Raw genomic sequence first — 23,502 nt, forward strand, 5'->3', positions numbered from 1 at the left:
TTCATGGAAGCTTTCTCTTCAGAGATTAAGTGAACAATATTGCCTACAAGTGCAGAGAACAGTAATTCTTTTAAACTGTTGAGCTCAATGTTTTTCACCCTATCTCTGACAGCTGCTAATTTGGTGACTGAAAAGTGATGTAGGTTTAAAAGTATCTTGTTCTGCCTCTGTGCAGGGACCATCAGCAGAACAAATAAATTATCAGTGTTTGGATTCTCATTACCTCAAATTAGCCTCAGAACAGGATGACAGGAGCAGAGCCAAGCTGTCTGTGGGCCCTTATGTGGCACCTGTTAGCACTCCATAAAGGACACAGAAAAGGGAGGCCAGGTTCTCTCTGCTGTCTGAGCACAACAAAGCTTTCCTGACAGACTGTCCATACCTCTTCTGACAGCAACTTTCAGCCTGCACACCCACACTGCCCCTAAGCCATTAACAATGAAGCACTTGCCACACTTGGAAGTGTCCCCAGGGTGTGCAGGGACTGCATGAGGAAATTGGGGCAGGGATGGATGAGTCTGCCAAATAACAGGTACCATCCCCACAAAGACATCCATCTAAAACAATGCATTTCTTTACAGGCAAGCCTAAAATAATCACTGTGACAAAGAAAACAGACAGGCAGGCACATTTCTGGGTGGGACAAAGTGACCTGCTCCAAAATGCACCTACAACAAAGCCAGCTGTGGAGAGCCAAAGGCTGACAGGGAGATCATCACAACAGGCACATTCCCCTCTGTTACACAGCTCCTGTAACAGCCTGGATCACTCACTCATCTCATGCCCTTCCTCCTCCTTGCCTGTGACTCCATTTGGAGCAGTCACACATCTGTGGAGGGACTAAACCCATGGCTGTGACCTCGAGGCTATACCATGGACCAGAACATGACGAGAAAGGAAATGCATCAGCTTTCCCTGAAACCCTCCCAGGGGCCCTGCTTGCATTCAAGCTGCCAGAGCCCCAGATTTTGTGTCCTGTATGGTTTTGCAGGAGCTGATTGTGATGCTGTGCCTCCCAAGCAGCCAGCTGGCCCTTCCATTCCCCTGTCCTGCTTCTCATGGGGAGGGCATTTTTCACTGCACTTGGTGCCAGTGGGGCTCTTCCCACTCAGATCAGTGCTATGAGCACCTGAGACAGGAATTCAAGCAGAACACATCCATGCAGGAGCTTCATTTAATCAAGTGTTTGAGCAAAAACACTTGCTAACATTGGAAACTTTAAAGAGGAAAAGCAGTAGGACAATCTTAGTGCTGAAGTTGTCCATGTAAATGGATTGGGCACTAGCCCAAATACAACAAGCCTGCCCACAGCTGTGATATATTTAATCAGGTCTTACAGACTAATTATCCTGCACAACTAAATCCACCTGTGAAAATTGTCTTATTTCAGCTGTGGGCAAAGCTACTTAAATAACATTTTCACTTTCAAGAAGAAAACCCCAAACAGTGTCTCTTCAAGTCCAAAATACCCACAGCCAACTGCAGTGCCAAGGCAGCGTAGAGAGAATATTTAACCAAAATCATAACAAAATCCTGCTCACCTGAGAAAAATCCTTATTATTAATACTTGTGGCACCTACATGTCCCCAGAACTGTCTTGTGACTTCTTTGAAAGAATATAAGGAGATGATAACTTAAAAAAAAAAAAAAAAAAAAAGAAACCAACATTCTCTTTGAGTGTCTCCCCTTCCAAAAGAGTTGTCTCTTTTTCCCAATGAAATTTAACTGCCACCACTATGTTCTCAGTGATGGACTACTGAAAATCCATCTCTTACACCACAGTAATTTTGAAAATTATTTCATCAGCATTGGTGTAATATGAACAGTATTGTCTGCTTAAAGTGCATAAAAAGCAGCTGAGATTTCCTCAGAAGCAAGCAGCAAGGCTAACTACTGCTTTGCTTTGACTAAACTAACAGTACTAAAAATGTGTATATATAGAAGTAAATTGTGCATGAAAATTGTACAAGTAAACACCACTGCACACAAATGAATAAAGTGCTATTTTTCAGTAAGTCTGAGTCAGTTCTCCCTGCTGCAAAAAAACATGCAATCTTAAAAGCATCTGAAAGCTTCTAAAAATCAGGGTTTCCTTTTCTCAGGCTGTAAAATGTGCTGTTGGCACACTCACTTTATCATTCAAAACAGCAACAAGTGAAAACAGACCAAAAGGACAGAGTTAATTCAATGCAAAGATCTCCTCTCTCAGTAAATGTCTGCACAGCACCACTCTTAGCAACAAAATGTTTATCCAGCACATGATAGAGAGGCTTTTCCCAGACACCTGGGACAAAACCAAAGAACAAAAGCAGCTCCCAGTGCAAGCCAGCAAAGTTACATTTTTCAAGTGTTCCCACCTAATGCAGACAGAAGGCCAGCCACAGCAAGCCACAACAACCAACCTATTTACCCACTTCCAGAAAATGCTTGTAAATTTAAACTGTGTGAAATGTCCAACTACTGCTTTCATTCCATCAAAAGGCTTCATCTGCAAGGGACAATAAAGCCTTTGGCTTGACCCAAAGGGGCTGCTAGGTTAATCTATTCTGACCTTACCTTTATTCAATCATAATACTGAAAGATTGCTTGAATGAATAACCAGCATTTAACAATGCCAACAGGCACTCTTTCACTACAGTGCTCCTCTGAAGTGCCCTCCAAGCCAATTCTTTAGTGACAGGGGATATCAAAAATTTCAAAAATTAACTGTAAAATAAACCAAAAAATGCCATTTCTCATTTGTGGATAAAAAAGGAATGATATTAAAAAAACAAAAGAAGAAAATTTTTCTCTCGCCCCTTCATGTCTATTTCAGACTTCCACCATCACTTATTGTCAATTTTTGATAATATGCTGTCTCTTATTAACTGTCAGTCACATCTTTTATTTATAGTATTTTCACTCAAATGGGAGAAACCAGACAAAAAAAGATACTACTGATAAAACCTGCCTTCCAACAATAGATCTTAATCACCCAGACCTCAGCACTTGGTATTTTAATAACTACAGGCTTCATTTCAGAGCCCATTCCATGAGGGTGCTCAGCACTAAACACAGCAAAGCAGAGTTAAAATTAAGCACATAATTAGGCCCACAGAGGTCAGTAAGCTGCATTCACCATTCAGTGACTGATTTAATCACTCAGCTCCCATAAGTTTAAAGTTCACAGCCTATGTTTAAATGTCCTTCTAGAGAAAAGCCTGCAGTACCCAACACTACAGTGCAGAGTTCTCCCCAAGCATTTTCCTCCCTGTAACAGTGCAATAACCACCTGCATGAAGGAGCTAAATAGTCTGATATGTGTCTGTTAGAGCAAAGAATCTTGCATTTTGTCATGAAGCAAGAGCTGTATTCTCATTGACATATCAGTTAGAGCACTCATTTTTCAGCATCCACAAACAAATGCATCTTCATTTAATGTTCTACACCTGTAAATGGTTTAGCAACACAAGAGAATATCAAAAAGCATGACCAGCACGCACTGAAAAGACACTTAAAAAGACCTTAAAAATCCACACTAACCTCAGAAACCCCTTAAATCTGTTCCTAATTAGATTTAGGAAGATGCTTAACATACCAGTCAAGATTAAGTCCCATCACCTTTATCCAAAAGTACAACCATCAAAGAACTGGGAAGTAAACCATAAGGCAGTGACAAGAGCATGCAAAGCAAGAGGAATGAAAAATAAAAATAAGAGCTTTCCTTTGGCTTGCAGAGAATACTGGTATAAACTATTCCAAATTTCCTACCTTGAAAAGCTGTGATGTGACCAACAATCATGTACTTCAGCTCAAAGTTCAGGGCCTGGATGCTCTGAGCCCTCTCCCTCCGAACAGCTGCCTGGTAACTTTCTTCCATCTTTTTGGTGCAACATGTTGGTGCCCTGTGTTGGCAGATCTGTAAATCTGACTCTTAAAGCAAACAAGAAAAACACAAAAATTAGAAAACCTCTGAGCTTACATCATAAAAGAAATGCATCTTAATACCAGAACCACCACATTTTAAATTTTGAAACACGACAAAACCCACAAGGAGTAACAATGTGAAACTCAGCTGTTGTCAGTAGGACACAAAGTTGTGATGATTTCATTTGAGGAATTATCAGATGATAAGTTATTTTACACTGTTAAGAACACTGGGCACAAAAGTCACCTGGACACAGTCAGGGCCAAAACAGAATCATGGTCATGAAGATGTGTGACCGCGTTCACAGGGGTCTGAGGATGAGGGAAGAGACGAGGATCTGACTCCGTGTTTCAGAAGGCTTGATTTATTATTTTATGATATATATTATATTAAAACTATACTAAAAGAACAGAAGAAAGGATCTCATCAGAAGACTAGCTAAGAATAGAAAAAGGAAGAATGAATAACAGAGGCTTGTGTCTCAGACAGTCTGAGCCAGCTGACTGTGATTGGCCATTAATTAGAAACAACCACATGAGACCAGTCATGTGGTTGTGGATGCACTTGTTGCATTCCACAGCAGCAGATAACCATTGTTTACATTTTGTTCCTGAGGCCTCACAGCTTCTCAGGAGGAAAAATCCTGGAAAGGAATTTTTCAGAAAATATCATAGCTACAAAATGCACCATCAAAGGGGTAATATTTCCACCATACACCTTGTACTAAAGGTATCAAAACTTGAACATGTGAGTGATAACCTTGCCTCAAATGAGGATCCAATACTCAGCCCTGGTGTGCCTCAAGGGATCACCTATTCACCTTTTACACTAGGGGAACCTTCTTAAAAAATCTGTGAGCTCCTAGGCAGCTGACCAAAAAGAAAAAACCATAAAGGCACTGCAAACACTCTCAACTACAGAGAAAGTTGAAGACTGATTAAAACTTCATTCTTGGAGAATGTTTTTTTGTTTTTTTTAATCATTCCATCTTTGTATGTGTTTCAGTAAGTTTAGTATCCTTGGTAAAGGAACCTACATCAAAGAGTTGTGATGGACACACTCAGGGTCTGTTTGTTCTACACCATGGGACTTGCAGATGCCCAAAAGGATCTGGTACACACTGCAGGTGAGTATTTTCTGAAACTCCACAAATACACATTTTTAGAAGGGGGGGGAAAAAAGCAGGAGACTGTTAATCAAGCACACCCCAAAGCAGGGGCACACATAAATACCAGAGCCCAGAGAGTCACACAGTATTAAGTGTGACAGTGTGTCAGGGGCTTCCTTCCCTTCCTTCCTTCCACCTCAAGGCAGAAACAGAGTCCCTGAGGGAAAGGGGTCTCAGTGTCCACCTCCATCCCATCCCTCGGGTTCTGGGATGGAGACACCTCTCCCAGGAACACCAGTGGCACACAGGTGGCCAAGCTCCCCAGTGCCACCCCAGCACTGGCTGTGTGGGCCATTCTACTGGAGCCGGTGTGTCCCACACTGCCCCTCCCTGTGCCCAAGGGGGCTCTCTGTTCCCAAACACCACTGGCACCCCCTCCCCACACAGCCCCAACAGGGCTGGAGGGCACACGTGCATGAAAACCACCCCAATTCTCCAGAGAGCCACAATTCCTCCTGAGGATTTCTAGAAACATCCAGGCCACTGCAGAGAACCCAGAGCAGGCCTTGGGATGGAAATATCAATGAACCATCACCAGTACTGCCCCTCACACCTGGGGTTAATGCACACCTTGCAGGTTAATGCACAGCAAGGCATAACTGACAGGGATCAAAAACACAAGGATGCACTCAGAAATCAGCAGGCACCCCCAAAGGACCAGGCTCTGCTCAGAGCCAGCTCCAGTCAGCACTCACTGAGACCAACCCACAGGGAGAAGCTTCAATTTAAAAAAAAATAAAAAGTCAGCTCAAACATCTCATTTAACTCAAAAACATTGCTTCCAGCTGCACTCTCATTTGAAAGTGCAGCTAATTTATGACAAGAAGGTCAAAACCAAAGTAAAATATTTCAATTCACTACATTTTTATACAAGTTTGCAAACAAAGATCAGAGTTGTCACAGAATGAGCTGAGTCAGGTACCATTTTGGAGGTGGATTTGTTTCACATTTCAATCTAATCTCAAAAATGGGAAACAAGCACAGTGTGAAGCCCCAAGCCCCACTGAGGCCCTGCCAGGAGCAGCAGCAGGAGGGCTGCGCTCGTCACCGGCTGGGCACGCTGGTCCCAGGCTAGAATGAGCTCCTTGGATGGGCTAATTTTAACTTGGATGGGCTCCCTGATCCAGTTCACCCCCTGAACACGTTTGTCCTGTCACAGGAACTGGGGGACAGGGAAGGACCAAAACTCAGAGCTGGCACCAGCAAAGCACCAGTGAAATGGAGATACAGAGAAACTGCAGAGCAACTCGCTCAGACACAAAGAGTGTCCGAGCACAGGGGCTGGAAATATCACTCAGCATCTGCAGAACTGGGATGCTGACACCTGTAGAAGGATAGAATACAAGTAAATAAAGGTAGTATAGAAAGTAATCTTACCCCCTAAAAGAGTTGCAGCTGGGTTAATTATTAAGGATTAGGAGCAGGCCTGATGTTAACAGGCCACACCTGTAGCCAATAAGAAGAGTGTTATAAAAGAGTGGATTGGTGGGATGAGGGGACTGGAGTCAGCTGGCTCCTGTGAGAAGAAAAAGTCAGTGCCCAGAGGAGCTGCCTACAAGAAACATCAAGGAGAAGCTCTAGCAATATGGAACCCTTGTAATGTAATAACAATAGAACTCTTACACTATAATGACAACAGACACCCAGAGCATTTCTGCTTATAGATAAGCAATGTAATAGCTGGCTCTCACAATTAAGAGATAAATATTATGTAGATGCTTAGTAATGTTATTGTAAGATGTCGTTCCATAGTCCTCTTTTCCCCCCTTGCCTTAGAAGTCAAGACATTCAGAGGAGGCTGGCTTGTTCCCAGGAGGGGCAGCAGAACAACTCCTGACCTCCAGTCAAGAATCTCCACCAATGGGTGGCACAGAAAGAGCTGACTGACAAAACTGTGGGGGGACTAGAGATATAAAAGGCAGAACATCCATTTTGTAGATGAACCACATGGCCAGCAGTCACAGGGGGCTCCCAGTGCTCTAATTTTTCCTTATTTAGTCCTCTGTTGTAGTTTAATAAAATATTTAAAAGTGAGCAGTTGTTTCCCACATCAGCCCTCTGCAGTTTTGCTTAACAGGGCTCTGCAAAGCTCAGAGCTGTATCAGGAAAGGTTTGAAATGGCAGGAGCTCTGTGCTGGCCCTGGCTAGGAGGCAACCCATGGCTACCAGAGCTGCCCCAGCACTGCCCTCTGAACTGAGGCACACAGGAACCTGCTTCTCCTCCAGAAAGTTTAAGGATACTGATATCTCAGCTGAACTGCACTCCTGAGCTTCCCCACCCAGATATTCCCCCATGAATGCTCCAGGAGCCTGAGCACTGGGATTTGTTGGTCCAGAGCCAAAATGACACAGAAGGCACTCCTAAATAGAAACAGCGCTAAGCCCCTGACGGCTCAGGAGCCTGATGTAAAACACAGAGCACTGAAGGCCCAGCAAAGAGCAAGCCCCCCTCCCTCACAGCACTGTCAGGTCAGAGCTGCCATGCACACAGCCTGGCAATTCCATTTGCTCCAGCATTAGCCTCAGGGTATCACTTCTAACACAATTATAGAAACCTAATAAAAGGTTTCACTGCTATACGTGCCTGGGTGACGAGATTAAATTAGAACTCATTAGTAATGTCTTAATGTCTCTAATAACTCAGATACTAATTTTAGTTTATCTCATCTCTTTCATCTTGATGAAGAATACCCTCTCCAGCGGGAAGAGGGGAGGAGCAGGGACACAGGAGAGGCTGAGCACCCCAGAGTGAGCTGCCCACCAGCCCCAAGGGCAAACTCCTCCCTTCTTTAGGGAACAAAGCCTTCAATACACCAGAGAGAAAGCACCGTTCCTGAAAGTTACCAACAGCATCATTTCAGGATTTCACCCTGCTAACTTCCATCGAGGACTTGTGTTATCAGCTTTTCCCAAGCTGCCCCTCATTTCCTAGCTAATTTGGGAGGAGCCTCTACCTCAGCCTCCCCCTTAAAGCAGATCTAACCACAGAAGAGCTTCATCCAGTCAAGTTTCAAGCACCTACGAAGATGAACAATACCACAACCACTCAGAACCTGTTTCAGTATTTGACTACACTCATGATAAAATAAGTAAATTTAAAATGTCTATCTGAAGATAATTTTCCGTGTTCCAACTCACACCTGGTTTTTTTCAGCACACAGCCCTGTACCTCCAAGAAGCTGACTCCACTTTCTCTGTTTTCTCCCAAAAGGCAGCACAGCCTCCTTTAACCTTAATTTTCCTCCAACTGAACAAACTCAGCTCTCTATTCCCACGTGTTCCATGATAGGAGCCCCCTGCTAGACTAACTTTGTGCCACAGATGCAAAGCACCTGCATCCAAGGCACCTCTCTATTTCATTTTCTTATGCATTACCTTACTGACAGGGCAGAACACTTTCAACTCTACATGCCTGGGCTTCAATTCAAAGGGTTTATTATAGCTTTCCTAAAACAAATTAATTTTCTGCTTCAGATCAGATGTAAGGATTATTCTGCTGATTATGTACATTATTTTTCCATCCAAGTCTTTTTCCCTTGAGTACTGGTTAAAAATATGGCCTGGCTTATTTTTTAAAGTGAGAAAAACTACAGACTTTAAACCCTAACTGTTATTATAAAAAACAGGATAAAGTACCTTGCTCCACTTTGAAAAACAGTCTCATTCAGAAGTGTAGGGGAAAAAGTACCTGAGTGTAAAGCATGTGTGTTTTGGAACGCATCAGTGATCCCTGATGAAAACTAGTGTGCAACCCCAATTGCAATTAATTGCAATTAAAAGCAATTAATACATGCCAAAGGCATCACCTTCAGACACTTCCCTGTCACAATTATGAATTACTTTAGGTGCTGAATGCACAGAAAACTGTGTATCCTACCTGACATCCATCTGGCCAGCTCTATCACAATCAGCTATGCAGTATTTTGTGTGTTGCTTGGAGAACTTTTTGGTTTGAATCAAAAAGTTTGGGACTTCATTTTGAGCTTTGGTACAAATAAAATCTAAGACTCTGGCCATTAAAACTAGCTGGATCAGTATTATTTCCCAAAAGCAGAGAGGCCTGTTTAGCAAAAAAAAAATTAACTTCTTCCAAAGGCTGAATATATATTCATTTTGTTAGCTGACCATGTAGTTTAACAGTTGTGTCCTTAAAATGCTGCACACACTGTAAAAGCCATACTCTGAAACCAGAAAGCCAAATTTAACACACACTAACTGATCTAGCTGCACCAATTTTTTCAAAGACAGGCTGATTTATGTTTTTCAAACAAGCTGAGCCTCTAATTTCCACTGCAGAGAAGAGTCCTGAGCAAGCACGGTCAGAGGGTGAGCTCAGTGCAATCTTTCTTCTGACAGCTTTTGCCTTTGTATCTTGACAAACACTTCAACAGTATTTCCAAACAAAGCTTTAGTCCAAAGCCCAAAATTTTAATGTTGTACAAATATCTTCAAAGGCTCCAAGACTGATTATGCCTCAGTAACAGAGAAAGGTGCCAGAAGTACGTTGCATTGTGTCTGGCCCAGCTGAACAGGAGCCAACACTTCATCCTCCTTGAGACTCATCTGTCTGCTATAGCTGCTGCCTCAGCTTGGGGAAAATTCAGCAATTAAACACAAACTAATTCGGGGAGGAGGCCAAGTCGAAAGAAAAAGGAGCAATTTCCAACAAGGGCTCTCCCTGCAAGGACTTGGGGCATGAGCAGAGCCCACACCAGCAAAACCACATTGAGGAAAGGGAATCCAGCCACTGTGGGTTGCCCCAAGTTTGTGAGGTTGTTTTTCCATGCAGCTCCTGTGCCCCAGCAGTGCTAAAACCATCTCCACCTTCACCTGCAAGGCTGCTGCCAAGAAACTCACCCAGTGGCCATGCTCACCGAGCAGGGAGCCCAGCTCCCCGTGCACAGCCCTACACCACAGCTCAGGCCCACCACAAGCCATAAAATGTTTGCAAATAAAAAGATGTGGTGTTTGTGAGGGTCCCCAGGATGAGGTGAGAGATGAGAATTTGACTCCATGTTTTCAGGAGCTGATGTTATATTATATTATATTATATTATATTATATTATATTATATTATATTATATTATATTATATTATATTATACTCTATTACACTCTATTATACTATACTCTATTACACTCTATTATACTAAAACTATATTAAAGAAAGAGAAAGGATATACCAGGAGGCTTAACTAGAATGAATAATAAAAACTCCTGACTGACTCAGAGAGTCTGACACAGCTGGACCGTGACTGATCATTAATTAAAAACAATTCACATGGAACCAATCAAACATTCACCTGCTGGCAAACAATGTCCAAACCACATTCCAAAGCAGCAAACACAGGAGCAGCAATCAGATAATTATTGTTTTCATTCCTCTCTGAGGCGTCTCAGCTTCCCAGGAGAAAATCGTGGGCAAAGAGGATTTTTCAGAAAGTATCATGATGACACAAAGACAAGCAAAGGATCTTCAACTCATCAACTCACCATGTGCATTGCCAAACAGCTGCTATTTTATCTGTCAGTGTGTCAGATATGGTAGTTATTACGCTTGAAGTGGTGCCAGGAATTAGCACAAAAATCAACAAGCCAAGGCATCTGTGCTCTGGGACATAAAATAGCAGCTAACTCAATAAACCTGGGCTAGCAGTAAAAGCCAGGTCAGCTCCAGGGAGCAGAGTCTAAGTCAAACTGAGGTGTCTTTTCTTCCTGCTAAAGGTACACTGGAGCCAGGCCCTCCCACACTCATTTTCTGACTAGGCAGAAAGAACTTTCCAATGTCTTTCCTCTGTTTTGTTAAAATATTCCTATTATCAGCTTTAATATAAAGATCACACAGACAAACAGCACATTCAAATGTCCCTTGAAAGCAAAAAGCTCATGAAATACCAAAGCAGAGTGCAAATTTGTCCCATCCACCTACATGCAACTTGGCAACATGCACACATCCAGCAGGAAAGCTTACAAGTGCAGTTTGGAAAACACAAGTTATGAAAATTTCCTTTTCCCCATCCCTCCTTTCATAATGTACATTAACAGAGATACTATTTAATTTGATAAGTAGACTTTGCATTCTCAGTGTTCCTTTGAAATACACTGGAACATGACTAAGGCTATGACCAGATGTGCTATTCCAGCTGAAACAATCAAGGCTCAAAGGCAAACACCTCATGTTTCATCAAGCACAGCTTAGATAACCTACAACATAACTACCAGCAAGTGTAGCTACTTCCAACTTCGTCAAGTCAAACAGCATCCATTTGCTCAAGAGTTCTTGAGTAGATGTGGGAAAAAAAAAAAGTATAAAATCACAAAAAGGAAGAACCCCTTATTGATGGCACTGGAATTAAACGTGGACATCTGAGGGTGGTGGGAACCTGGAGTGGGATAGCAAGAAGCACTGGATGTCAGACTCCAGAGAGCTGCAGCATCAGCAAGTGCCACAGCCTGCAGGACAGCCAGGGACCATCAGGCACCAGCCCTGAGCAGCTTCCAACCACACAGCTCATAGGGCAGCATCTGTACACTGAAATGCTGTTAGGCCTGGTGCTAGGTGCATTTTGTTTTTTTTCTTTTTCCCTCTGCTGTTTGCCTGGTTCTCACTGCTCTTGTACTCAGATTTTTGGTGTCATTTCTATAGCACCTTCTGCCTTATCCTATGAGTCACTGCCTGGCAGGATTTTCACCATGGCTTGTTCCCCACAGAACCTGCCTTGTGCCTGGACCCAGTGAGCAAAAAAAGCATCTGAGTTCCCTAAACTGAATGGCCCTGCACTCACTGGAACCTACACAGGCACAAACCAGGCACTCCCTTCACTCCTCCAAGTCCATCTCTTCAGACCAAGATTCCCATTTATTTGTAGCCATGATATTTTCTGAAAAATCCTTTCCTTAGGATTTTTCCTCCTGAGAAGCTGGGAGGCTTCAGGAACAAAATGTAAACATTGATTATCTGCTGGTGTGGAATGCAACAGGTGCATCTGGGATTGGTCTGGTGTGGTTGTTTCTAATTAATGGCCAATCACAGACAGCTGGGTCAGACTCTCTGTACCAGACACAAGCCTTTGTTATCATTCCTTCTTTTTCTATTCTTATCCAGCCTTCTGATGAAATCCTTTCTTCTATTCTTTTAGTATAGTTTTAATATAATATATATTATAAAATAATAAATCAAGCCTTCTGAAACATGGAGTCAGATCCTGATCTCTTCCTCATCCTGGACCCCTGTGAACACTGTCACAATCTATTGATCCTCCCTGGCCCCTCAGCTCCCTTCTCCCTGCCTTCTCCAATCCTTTGCACACCTGTGGGACACCTGGAGCAGCTGGACACATTTCCAGCCCATGGGCCACAGTTTTCCTGCAGGGAGGAGCAGCTGTGCAGGCAGAGACCTCCTCATGTCCCTCATGCTCAGTTTTCCAGGCTGTTCCTCAGAGAGTCTGGCTGCACCCAGGAGGCTGAAGGCAGAGCGCTGAGCAGGCAGCTGTGGTCACTGTTCCTTGCCTTGTGCCTGCTACCAGACCTCTGGCAGGAGGAACAGGGGATGGAACTCACACACGGGAACAAAACGTCCTGTAACACAGCTACAAAGCACCTACAATTGGAGATTTTACAGTTTCCCAGAACAGCCTGGTTGTCAGAAGGGTGCTGGAAGATATATCTATGGTAATCAGAGTCCTGAAGGAACAAAGTGTGATTAACTTCCACAGTTCACTGCCCCCTCCCTCTGGTCTTCCCCACACCAGCCCTAACCTCAGAACCAGCAAAATTTCAGTAGGAAGGCACAAAACTCATAGAATTTCACTGCAAACTGTTAATTGAGCAGCTGAGCAGAGGCTCAGCTTGGTGCATGCAGGAGCAGCAGGCAAGGACTGCCTGCCATGCCAGGGACTGCCCTTGGCCATTCCTCCATGCCTGGCACTTGTTTAGGTGGGTGATAAATTCTTTAATGCTGACTACATTTAATACTTTCCCATGAGCCCAGTGCTAAGTGAGATATTCTCTGAATGTGGATCTATCTGGGGGGCAGGCAGCAGGACACTGACTGCTAAAGAGCTTGCTAACTACACACTACATGCAAATTCAAAAGATTTACACTCTCAAGGATCCATCCTTGTCGGGATCTTTAGCTTGTCAGAGTGACCCCGAGAAAAGTTCCAAAGTCTCTTTTCCCAGCCCAGTGCTTGAAGAAGGAGTCAGAGCTCTTCATTTCTCGGTCTCAAGGTTGTTTATTGTTCCTTATCTATAAAATTCTTTCTCCTGCCCTGCCCAGGTCCGTCCAGCAGGACAGTTCAGGCACTCTGCCTGCCCCCAGGGCAGTGTTATGTCTTTATACTAAAATCTACCTGTACAATGTTTGCAATTACTTTCCAATACCCATCACCTGTGTTAGACAGTGAGCTTCTACTCTAAACCAATCTGTCAGTGCCACCATCACAGCAGAAGATGGAGGCCAAGAAGAAGAAGGACAAAGGCTGGACACACCCAGTTCCCTCCATCTTGCCTCCTGACCCCCCATACCAAAAACCCCAAAATCTACTTTTCCACCCTGTGATAACTTCACTATTATTCTACCTAAACTGTTGTGACTTGCAGCTCTTCATCTAAGGTTGGTAATTTGCTCCACAGGTCATAATCAAACCCACAGGTGTTTTGGGCTCTGTGCCAGGGTCTCTGAGCCCCCTGGCAGGGTCCTGGCCATCCTGGACAGCCAGAGGGATGTGCTGGGCTCCCACACATCCTTCTTTCCCCTAGAACTGACACAGAAGCATGAAGACTGATGTACAAAAAGTACATTATAAAACAACTCAGGTTGGTAGAGACCAGTGGATTTCAGCAAGGAGGTTTCTACATTTACTGCAATGCTAACTCCTTCCTCCATTCTCCTGGGACAACACATGGAACTGAATGCAGAGGTGAGAGAAAAATTACAAGAGCTTTCATTAATTTAGAGTCTATTACGAATCATCTTTCATTATGTCTCATCACATCCCAAGCAGTAAATCCTATACATTTTCTCCACCAACAACAAAATTAAAAAGTCTTAAATGCATACAAAACATTTTCTAGAGGAGTCTGGTAAATCTTCCTACTCCATGTCATGCAAGGACAACAATGAACCACCAGCTGCATTCCTGCTCTCCAGAGGGGACAGCATTTCACTGCCACAGAACCCTGCCTTACCTGAAGAATGAGACACTGAAACCACAAGAGCTGGGAAGCCTCTAGTGGAACACAGCTTACAACAAAAAACTGTGTTTAAATGAAAGGAGTAGGTTTGTAGCCCTGTACACTTAGAGAAAAAACACCTTCTGAATGCAATCACACAGGCTGCCTATCCAGTCCTACAGGGAGGACATAAAATTATTTATGAGAGTTGTGAATCGCCTCATTCATCTCAACTTCAAACCCTAACAACAATTCAAATGTTAGCAACTGTTTTCCCAACTTTTTCATAGGAACTACTTCCTAATATGCTTTACCTGCTGTGGTAAGATCCATATAAGGTGGCAAAGAACAGAAAATTTCAAAGATATTGACAGGGTCGCAACAAAATGTATTTCCTATTCTTCTTCATTTTATCTGTCAACATAAAAACCTGTAAGAAGGTTAGACTGGAAGAAGAAAGAAAAGCAAAGATAAATATAAAGGAGCCAAGGGACTATTGGACATCTGAGCCTCAGAAAGGGAAATTGCAAGAACAGTATTTAAAAGGAGAGAGGAATAGCAACTCCTCAATACTCCCTTTCCTCCCAAAATTTGAGTATTTCTGGTTTTGCCATCTCTTGAAAGCCATACATGAAGCCAAGTGCTCAGACAACTATTTTCTCTTCCTTAAAAATACATACTAGTCTTGCCTAAGTATTAATTTAACAACTAAATCCTAATGCTTTCAATGAGCTTTTCCTGTAAGCCTGTAACTTCATTTTTGTGTATGACTTCAGAATGAGAAATGGCTGATTTACATCAGTTTTTACCACCATCTGAACATATTTCTTTAGGATCCCATTCTCACTTTCATTATTTATTTTTAGGGAGAAGAAAGAGGAAAACTATAAAAACCCAGATGAAATACCCAAGTGTAAGTTTTCTGTGCTGTCTAGGTGGCCTGGAAAGGCCCAGGGATGGCCTTGAAGAGCCGGCGCTTCAAAGGACGAGGAGAGACTCCTGATCTTGTCTCAGTCTCGGTGTTTATTAATTGTTTATCTAAAAGATTTTCTTTCAGCCCGACAGAGGTCTGCACAGCAAGCCAGCCATGGGCACACTCTGCAAGCCCCCAGGGCGGTCACTTATCTTTATACCCGAAGTTACGTGTACAATATTTATCATTTCTCCCCAATACCTTCTACCCTTATTAACCGGTGCACTTTTAGTAATAACCAATCCCAAAGTGCCACCATCACCACAGAAGATGGAGGCCAAGAAGAAGAAGAAGAAGGACAGGACACGCCCCAATTCCTCCATCTTACTTCTTTAGACCCCCCTGTACCAAAATCCTAAACCCTGTGTTTTACATTCTAATTAACTTATCCTTTCACCATACACCCAGTGAAACCTTCCCAGTCCTCATACAGGCGTCGTCTCCTGTGTAGGATCAAAGTCCAGCCACCAGACACTTCTGGCAACATTCCAGGACTCCTGAGCCCCCAAGGGTGGTCTCGGCCACTCTGCACCTCCGTCCTGAGGTGCTGAGATCCCACACCCAAGAATTTTAAGGAAAGCATCCTGCTCTCTTGATTCCATTTACACGAAAGGAAGAACTGAACCATAACTAAGCAACTGCTTACTAGACAAGACACCCCTCACCAGGGCCAATTCTGCAACTTCATCCCCTGTGACACAGTAATTAATTAAAACAGGCTGCAGCAAGGCTCCAGCATCACCAGGTCTCTGCACCTCCTTCCCTCCCTGTGGTTCCTCATGCAGACAATGCCACCGCTGCAATTTGTCACAAACTGGACCCACGAGCATTGGGGGCCATCCCAGAGCAGGAGAGACAGGGAAGAGCCCAGCACAAGTGACAGTCACTGCAGAGGAACCCTCACTGAGCACAGCCATGCAGAGGAACCAGCTGGCAGCCCCACAGGTCACATACAACACACCAGGAGCCTGTTCTGATGGTCTAGGCTGAGCCTACATTTATGCTCAGATCACTTCTCCCACCCCAGACCACGTGTGCACAAAAAAGGAAAGGTAAAAATATCAAAGAGGTTGGTTCAGCACCCCCTGATGTCAATGGAGACACCCAGTGGCACCAAGTCATACAAAATACAACAAAATACAGTCAAGAGACAGCTCTGTGCTGGGCTTCATGTGGGGATTCAGCAGTTTGAGACTTAACAGAGCTCTGTACCCACAGAGCTTTGGGTCAAAATCTTGAGTAGATCCTGGAACAGGGATCACAGCCAGGAAACCCAAGAAAACTACCCTTAGGAGGAAAAAAATCAAAATTAAAATTTAGAGAAAAATGAACCTACAAAGAGTTGTGATTTAGAAATGGTTTGGGTCAAACTCTTGAGTAGATCCTGAAAAAGGGATCACAGCCAGGAAACCCAAGAAAATCTGCTCTTAGTAATTTTTTCTTCTCTTAGTAAGAAAAAATCAAAATTAAAATAAAGAAAGAAATGAACCTACAAAGAATTGTGATTTAGAAATGCTTTAATTACCTCAGAGTAACTTGCACTTCATTTCAGACAAGTGATTTTTAGCTGCATGCATTCAATGAAAACCAGCGGAAGGTCAAGCAGCCAAAACCCCAAGCACATCATGGAGCTGGTGACAGCATTCATGGGTCTAAAGCAGTGAGGGTCCATGAGTAAAGTTCATCTAACCCCCAGGAAATTAATGCCACACCAGTATTACCCCTTAAGCACATGGCAGTCCTTAGGGTGGGACTGCTCTTCTGCCCTTTCTCATTTGCTTTGGCACTGCTTTGTTCTGTCTGCCTGGTTCTTGGAGAATGTTCTGATTGTGGTAGGAGCAGATAAGGAATGAAGAATTGGAGAATCACAGTCAGTCCACAGTGAAATCTCGCTTGAAGGAGCCATGCCCTGATTTCTGGGTACCAGTCACACCCCTAAGCAGGAAAGCAGCCAAGCTCAGTGCACAGACATTCCACCAGCCTCTCCAGGACCCCAGCAGCATGTTCAGCAGGAAAACCTGGATCTTTCTGGGACTCCTTGAGCCAGGATAATGATTCTGAAACAGATGCTGCTTCCCAAAGGCTGAGGGGGAGGCAGGAAGATGTTCTGAAAGCCTTCATGCTGAGGCCACAAACAACCAAGTGTAGAAACCCCTGGTGGGCTCCTCCATGTGGCAACACTAAAATGCACATTTGACCTCAGGCTCCACACTTTGTTTCAGACATGGAAAAGAGGAATACTAAAATGCACATTTGACCTCAGGCTCCACACTTTGTTTCAGACATGGAAAAGAGGAATACTAAAATGCACATTTGACCTCAGGCTCCACACTTTGTTTCAGACATGGAAAAAAGGAAAATCTCTTCCATTAGTTTGCTCAGACCAGTAAGCAATCCTTAGTGGAGAGTGCCCTCTGCTATGTGCATGTTCAGTGCTTTCCTGAGACCTGCTTTTGATTTGGACCCTGTGCACCTGTTATTTAAATTAAGAAATCATGTTTCTCCCTGACATCACTCCAGCAAGGCACCTCCACAGCACATTGAACTGATTATCCCTCCCTTCTCCCTTGTGCTGCTCCACCCAGAACCACCAGCACTCCTGGAGCTCTGGGGTGGCCAGCACAGCCCTGGTGGCACAGCAGGAGAGGGGACAGGCAGTGCTGGCTCTGCTCAGTCCACATTTGGAAAAGCCAGGGGTGGGCAGCGGATGGCAGCCCCAGAGACACAGCAGCCAGGCTGGCACAGCCCTTGCTGCTCAGCTCATGTTTTGGCACCTGGGATAGTGATTTAGAACAAACTTTCCAAATGGAAGCCAAGAGCCCTGCCAACAAATGACACTGACACTTTTCATCCCAGCTGGGGTTTGTTTCTGTCAGGGAAGGCACAGCAGGTCTGTTACAACAAGGGGGAAGCTCCCAGTCAGCTTTAGACCCCGAGCAGGTACAGCCAAACCACAGCTGCTTCTTGGGGAATGCAAATGTTTAGATTTCCCGACATATCTAAGGCAAACCAGATCAGAAAGAGTAAATTTGATTATTGCAGCTTGAAACTGAAAATGCAATGCTTTAGCCAAATACAATTTTGGGCTGCTCCAAATGGTAACAGATATATTTTTTCCCAAACTTCAAAACTCAGATTAGTAGATTAAAACCAAGTCTTCTCTGAGCAGAAGTCTGAAAGCCTTTCTCTGAGAGCTGTGCTTTCAATTCCTTTTTCTGAAGCCCTAGTCTGTTTTGGGAAGCCAGTGGTTTTTCTACATATACTTTGTTCTCTTGCCTTCACCCTCATTTCACCACCCCTTTTAACCACCCATGTAAAAAGAGAAGGAGGACTGCAGTTCTCAAAGCTGGATCTTGTTGGGAGCTGCAGGGAGGGAATATTTTCACCACCATCACAGGGCAACCATGTAACCCCCTGGGTGTGACCGTGTTCACAGGGGTCTGAGGACGAGGGAAGAGACACAGATCTGACTCCATGTTTCTGAAGGCTTGATTTATTATTTTATTATATATATTACATTAAAACTATACTAAAAGAATAGAAGAAAAAGTTCTCATCAGAAGGCTAGCTAAGCTAAGAATAGAAAGGAAAGAATGATAATAAAGGCAGCTGTCCCAGACTCTCTGAGCCAGCTGACTGTGATTGGCCATTAATTAGAAACAACCACATGAGACCAATCCCAGATGCACCTGTTGCATTCCACAGCAGCAGATAATCATTGTTTACATTTTGCTCCTGAGGTCTCAGCTTCTCAGGAGGAAAAATCTTAAGAAAAGGATTTTTCATGTCTGCAACACCTGGATACTGCTCCCCAAATATCACCCAACAAGCCCCTGCTTCTAAAAACATCACCCCAGCCTTCCAGTTCCCACTTTTTTGTGTTTCCTCGTGGAAGGCCAATGGAGCAGGAGCACAGGACATTCATGTTTGAGACTGGATTAGAGGGATGGGGCACCTCTCCTACAATGACAGCCTGAGTGAACTGCAGTTGTCCCTGCAGAAGGGAAGGGTTCAGGGTGATCTAATTACAGCCTTCCAGTAACTGAGAGGAACCCACCAAAACAAATGGAATTATTGCCGAGAGCATGGAGTGACAGCACAAGGAGAGCAGATTCAAACTCAGAGTAGGCTTAGATTTGATATTAGAAATTCTCTGCTGTGAGGGTGGTGAGGCCCTGGCACAGGTTACCCAGAGAAGTTATGGATGTTCCATCCTTGGAAGCGTTCAAAGCCAGGCTGGACAGGGCTTGGAGCAACCTGGTCTAGTGGAAGGTGTCCTGGGTTGGAACAAGATGATCTTTAGGGTCCCTTCCAACCCAAACCATTCCATGATTTCACCCTCTGAGAGACTCCAGGACAAGCCATGTGGAGCCCAGCCATGCAGCATTCTGCAGACAGACAGACAGACAGACAGATGTGCTCTGGGGAGGACAGACACAAGCTCTGAGCTGGAGCACTAGAGAATGATCTGAATTTGGGCAGCATGCCAGGGATGGCTACACAGTTCTGGAATAGAGGGATCTAATCCCTCCCTTTGGAGCAAGACCAAATCCACCTGGGGATGCAAACTTTACCCTCTGTCACAGACAACTTTTATGCAAAATCCTTTCCTCAGGATTTTTCCTCCTGAGAAGCTGGGAGGCCTCAGGAACAAAATGTAAACAATGATTATCTGCTGCTGTGGAATGCAACAGGTGCATCTGGGATTGGTCTGGTGTGGTTGTTTCTAATTAATGGCCAATCACAGTCAGCTGGCTCAGACTCTCTGTCCCAGACACAAGCCTTTGTTATCATTCTTTCTTTTTCTATTCTTAGCCAGCCTTCTGATGAAATCCTTTCTTCTATTCTTTTAGTGTAGTTTTAATATAATATATATCATAAAATAATAAATCAAGCCTTCTGAAACATGGAGTCAGATCCTCGTCTCTTCCCTCATCCTCAGACCCCTGTGAGCACCATCACAACCCTCATCTTTGAGCCTTTCTCAGCCACAAAGAATAACTTCCCCACATCAGTAACAACAAAACACTGCTCAAGAATTAACACCCCAAAACAGGGGAACACTGATAAACAGAGGGTTAAGGACCAGAGCTCCCCTCCACCTGAAAAATTAAGATATATTCAGACTTGCTCTGGAAATGCCATGTCTATTTGCAAGACTTAAAATTTTGATCAATGTCTTCTGATTTCAGCAGCCCAATTGCCACCTCACTTACACACCTGCAGTGCAGTGAACTGCCTACCACCAGCAAAATCTAGGGTGAATGTTTTATTTAAGCTAGGAGCAAATGCTCCACATGGCTTCAGGTTGCTCTTCCATGCTGCCTTTCCACAACAATGCAGTTTCCCACTAGCAGTCCTGCAACTTGACTGCTGCTCTGAGTTTGATCACTTGAAAACTGATTTTTCTGCATACTCTCATCTTCCACTACATTGCAAATCTGTGAATTTATTATTTTGCCTTCCTGACCATGGAATTTTATACCCCCACACTCTGTTTGCTCCTTCTTCACAATACTCAAACCTATAAAGGAGGAAGAAACCTATTCTTAGGGCTCAAATAGCAAGTTATAATCCTTAATGAGTCACCACATCTGGAATTCACTTCATTCATTCCAGGTGCACGGGACCCAAATTTAGTTTAGATTCATTTACACCAACAAGCTTATTGCTCTGGGACCAGTGCAAAAGCACAGAGCATCGTTTCAGAGAAGAACAAACACAGCAGTTGTCATGTGAGTGTTACTGCAAAGAGGAAGGCCCTAAGAACAGGATAATGCTGTATTTTAGCAAGGAAGAGCTAGGTTTTCCATTAGGAAAAAAACCTCTGCAGCAGGGTAATTAAGCACTGGAACAAACAGACAAAAAAGGCTGTGATCTTCTCTCACTGATTTAAACAGTTTATTCTGGCCACAAGCAGAGGGAATGGACCAGATGATCACTTCAGCTCTCTTTCAGTACTATTTTCTGTTATTATAATCTTTCAGCAGCTCTCAGCAGTGTATTTTTCTAATTACATCCAGTTTTCAACAGATTAGTCTCCCTTTATTCCCATTTCCTAGCACAAACACCCAGAGCAAGCTGTTCCTGGACACCAGCTCCTTTGGCACTATGCTGCTGCACCTTTTGTGAGGATTTGGCCCTTAAGATCTCTCAAGAGTAGAGCTTTAATTTCACAGCACGGATCTTGCTCATTTTACTCCATATTTACCGAGAACAAAGGGAAGACTATGCAAATGCCCTGCTACTTAGACCTGAACAAAGTGGAAGCAAACATGTAGATGTGAATGGGAGACATAATGGTAGGGGGGAAAAAAGCAGCCCTTTTCAAAAGTGAAATGACTTTGTCAGGGTCCCTTTGCACTACGTGCATGGATGATTTGTGACAAAACAAAAAAGCGCTAGCCTAGCACGTCACCCATGTCAGAGATTAGAGCACTTCAAAACCTTCAGCAGTTCAAGCACTTGCTGGAACTTGAAAGGCTTTCTTAGGCAGGGCTGAGCTTCTTTACGGCTTTTACACGACTTTGATGTGCACCTAAGAGTGAGGAATCTTAATCTGAAAGTTTTCTATGGAAACACCCATTTTGTATAATAAATCAGAAAATCTCATCACCCTGATTAATGTTGAGTCAAAAGTTTGAAAATGTTTTGTTGACAAAAATTAAAGATTCATTGTTTTGATACCCTGAATTTCCTAGCACTCTGGGTACTTTCAAAAGCTTCTACAATAATGGCAGTGGTGTGATGTTTCTGACTATTGACAAAGTATGGTGTGCAAAGAAGGAGGTGCTTATGCAAGTGTCACTTTCTCCCCCATTCTCACTCCCTCTTTAAAGCAAAGATTTCAAGTTTTCCTTGAAGTTGAGGGATCTGGGGACACACAATCAGTTTCTCCTGTGTTACAAAACTTCTTCTCTGAGTGCAAACATGGATGTGTAAACATCAGCTTCATTTCCCCCCCTCACTCCACACCCTTAACCCCTAGGAGCATTAATGGGAATTATGCATGCATAACGAGCACAGAATGCTCCCCTTATGAATAGGGGCCTTGTTGGGACAATGAATACATTTAACCATTAACATCTAGGGATGTGCCCAACTATCCAATTTAACTAGCTGCCAAACAAAGCCACCATGACCTATCTGATATTGTCAGGTTTGCCACTGCAGCTCTCTGAAATTTGTCTCTCATTTGTTTCTGCAGGAGGTGACAGCTCTTTGTCACAGGGATGGGCTCCAGAGCCCTGGCACATCCACCATGGGATGGGAGAACTCTGCAGAGGCACAGACCATGACCCCAGAAAGCAAGGAGTGGCATCAGAAGACCAAAAAAATCTCTATATATAATTTAAGTACATATATATATGCTGGCCATCAGTATTAATAGACACTCAGAGCAGAGAAAGGCAGAATGTGGCACAGAATCACATAAAGTAGGCTGAGAATTACATTTCAAAAGAAAACAGTGGAAAGACAACTTCTAGGGGAATAATTTTGTCCTCTGCAGGTCTGAAATTCCTGTGCAATTACCTGGCTACACTTGGTCTTTATTTCTGTATTTTAGCCATCAAAATGCAAGCCAGAACCAGAGGATATGTATCAATGATACTCTCCTGAGACTTCCGAGTCCACAAAATAAATGTAATGGTATCATCTGTGATACTCAAAATTCCTCCATTGTCTTAATTTCTTTCTGTATTCTTCCAGCTTGTGCTGTGAAATTCCACAAATTGAAAATTTACTCATTATTCATGCATGTATGAATACACTAAGAAGGCAATTAATAACTCTCCTTTAAAACTGATGTACTGAAAAGACTAAAATAGATAGATTTATTCTCCTGCAAGTGCATGCATAGCGCGCCTCAGTAAGAAAAGGCAAGGTTGTGACTGCTCCATCACAAATCATTTGTGCGACTCTGCTGAGCTGCTCGGTGCTGTACAATGGCCCAGAGCCCCAGGAGGGTCCAGGACAGGCAAGGAACCCATAGAACTCATCTGCCAGACTGCCAGGGTCAGCCCTCGGGCAGCACCTTGGACAGAAGTGAGCACTGCTGGCCCAGAGGGCTCCTGTGGCTGCCACCGCACCGAGCTGTGGAGCCTCATCTGCCACCAGACACCAGCACTGGAGCCAGTGCTGAATGGGATGGAATTAGCAGAGCCACCTGAGCTTCACTCCACACCCTGAAACAGGGAGGCTAAACTTTGTTTTTAGGTTCCTCTGCAGGGTGGTCTGACGGAGCAGTGCTGCTGCAGCAGCTCAGGCACAACGGGCTCATC

The 23,502-nt window shown here is 43.8% G+C and overlaps 1 protein-coding gene across 2 annotated transcripts in view; it reads right to left on the minus strand.

The window, feature by feature from the left end:
* Window positions 1-23,502, minus strand: part of LOC131562438 (glypican-5-like) — a 369,647-nt gene that overhangs the window by 338,149 nt on the left and 7,996 nt on the right. For both annotated transcript variants that reach the window (XM_058812169.1, XM_058812167.1), the window contains exon 2: window positions 3,751-3,912. In XM_058812169.1, coding sequence (XP_058668152.1) covers window positions 3,751-3,912 — 162 coding nt within the window. The remainder of the gene's footprint in view (window positions 1-3,750; window positions 3,913-23,502) is intronic.

This window comes from Ammospiza caudacuta, chromosome 11, assembly GCF_027887145.1.
Source record: "Ammospiza caudacuta isolate bAmmCau1 chromosome 11, bAmmCau1.pri, whole genome shotgun sequence".
In the NCBI taxonomy this organism is placed as follows: domain Eukaryota; kingdom Metazoa; phylum Chordata; class Aves; order Passeriformes; family Passerellidae; genus Ammospiza; species Ammospiza caudacuta.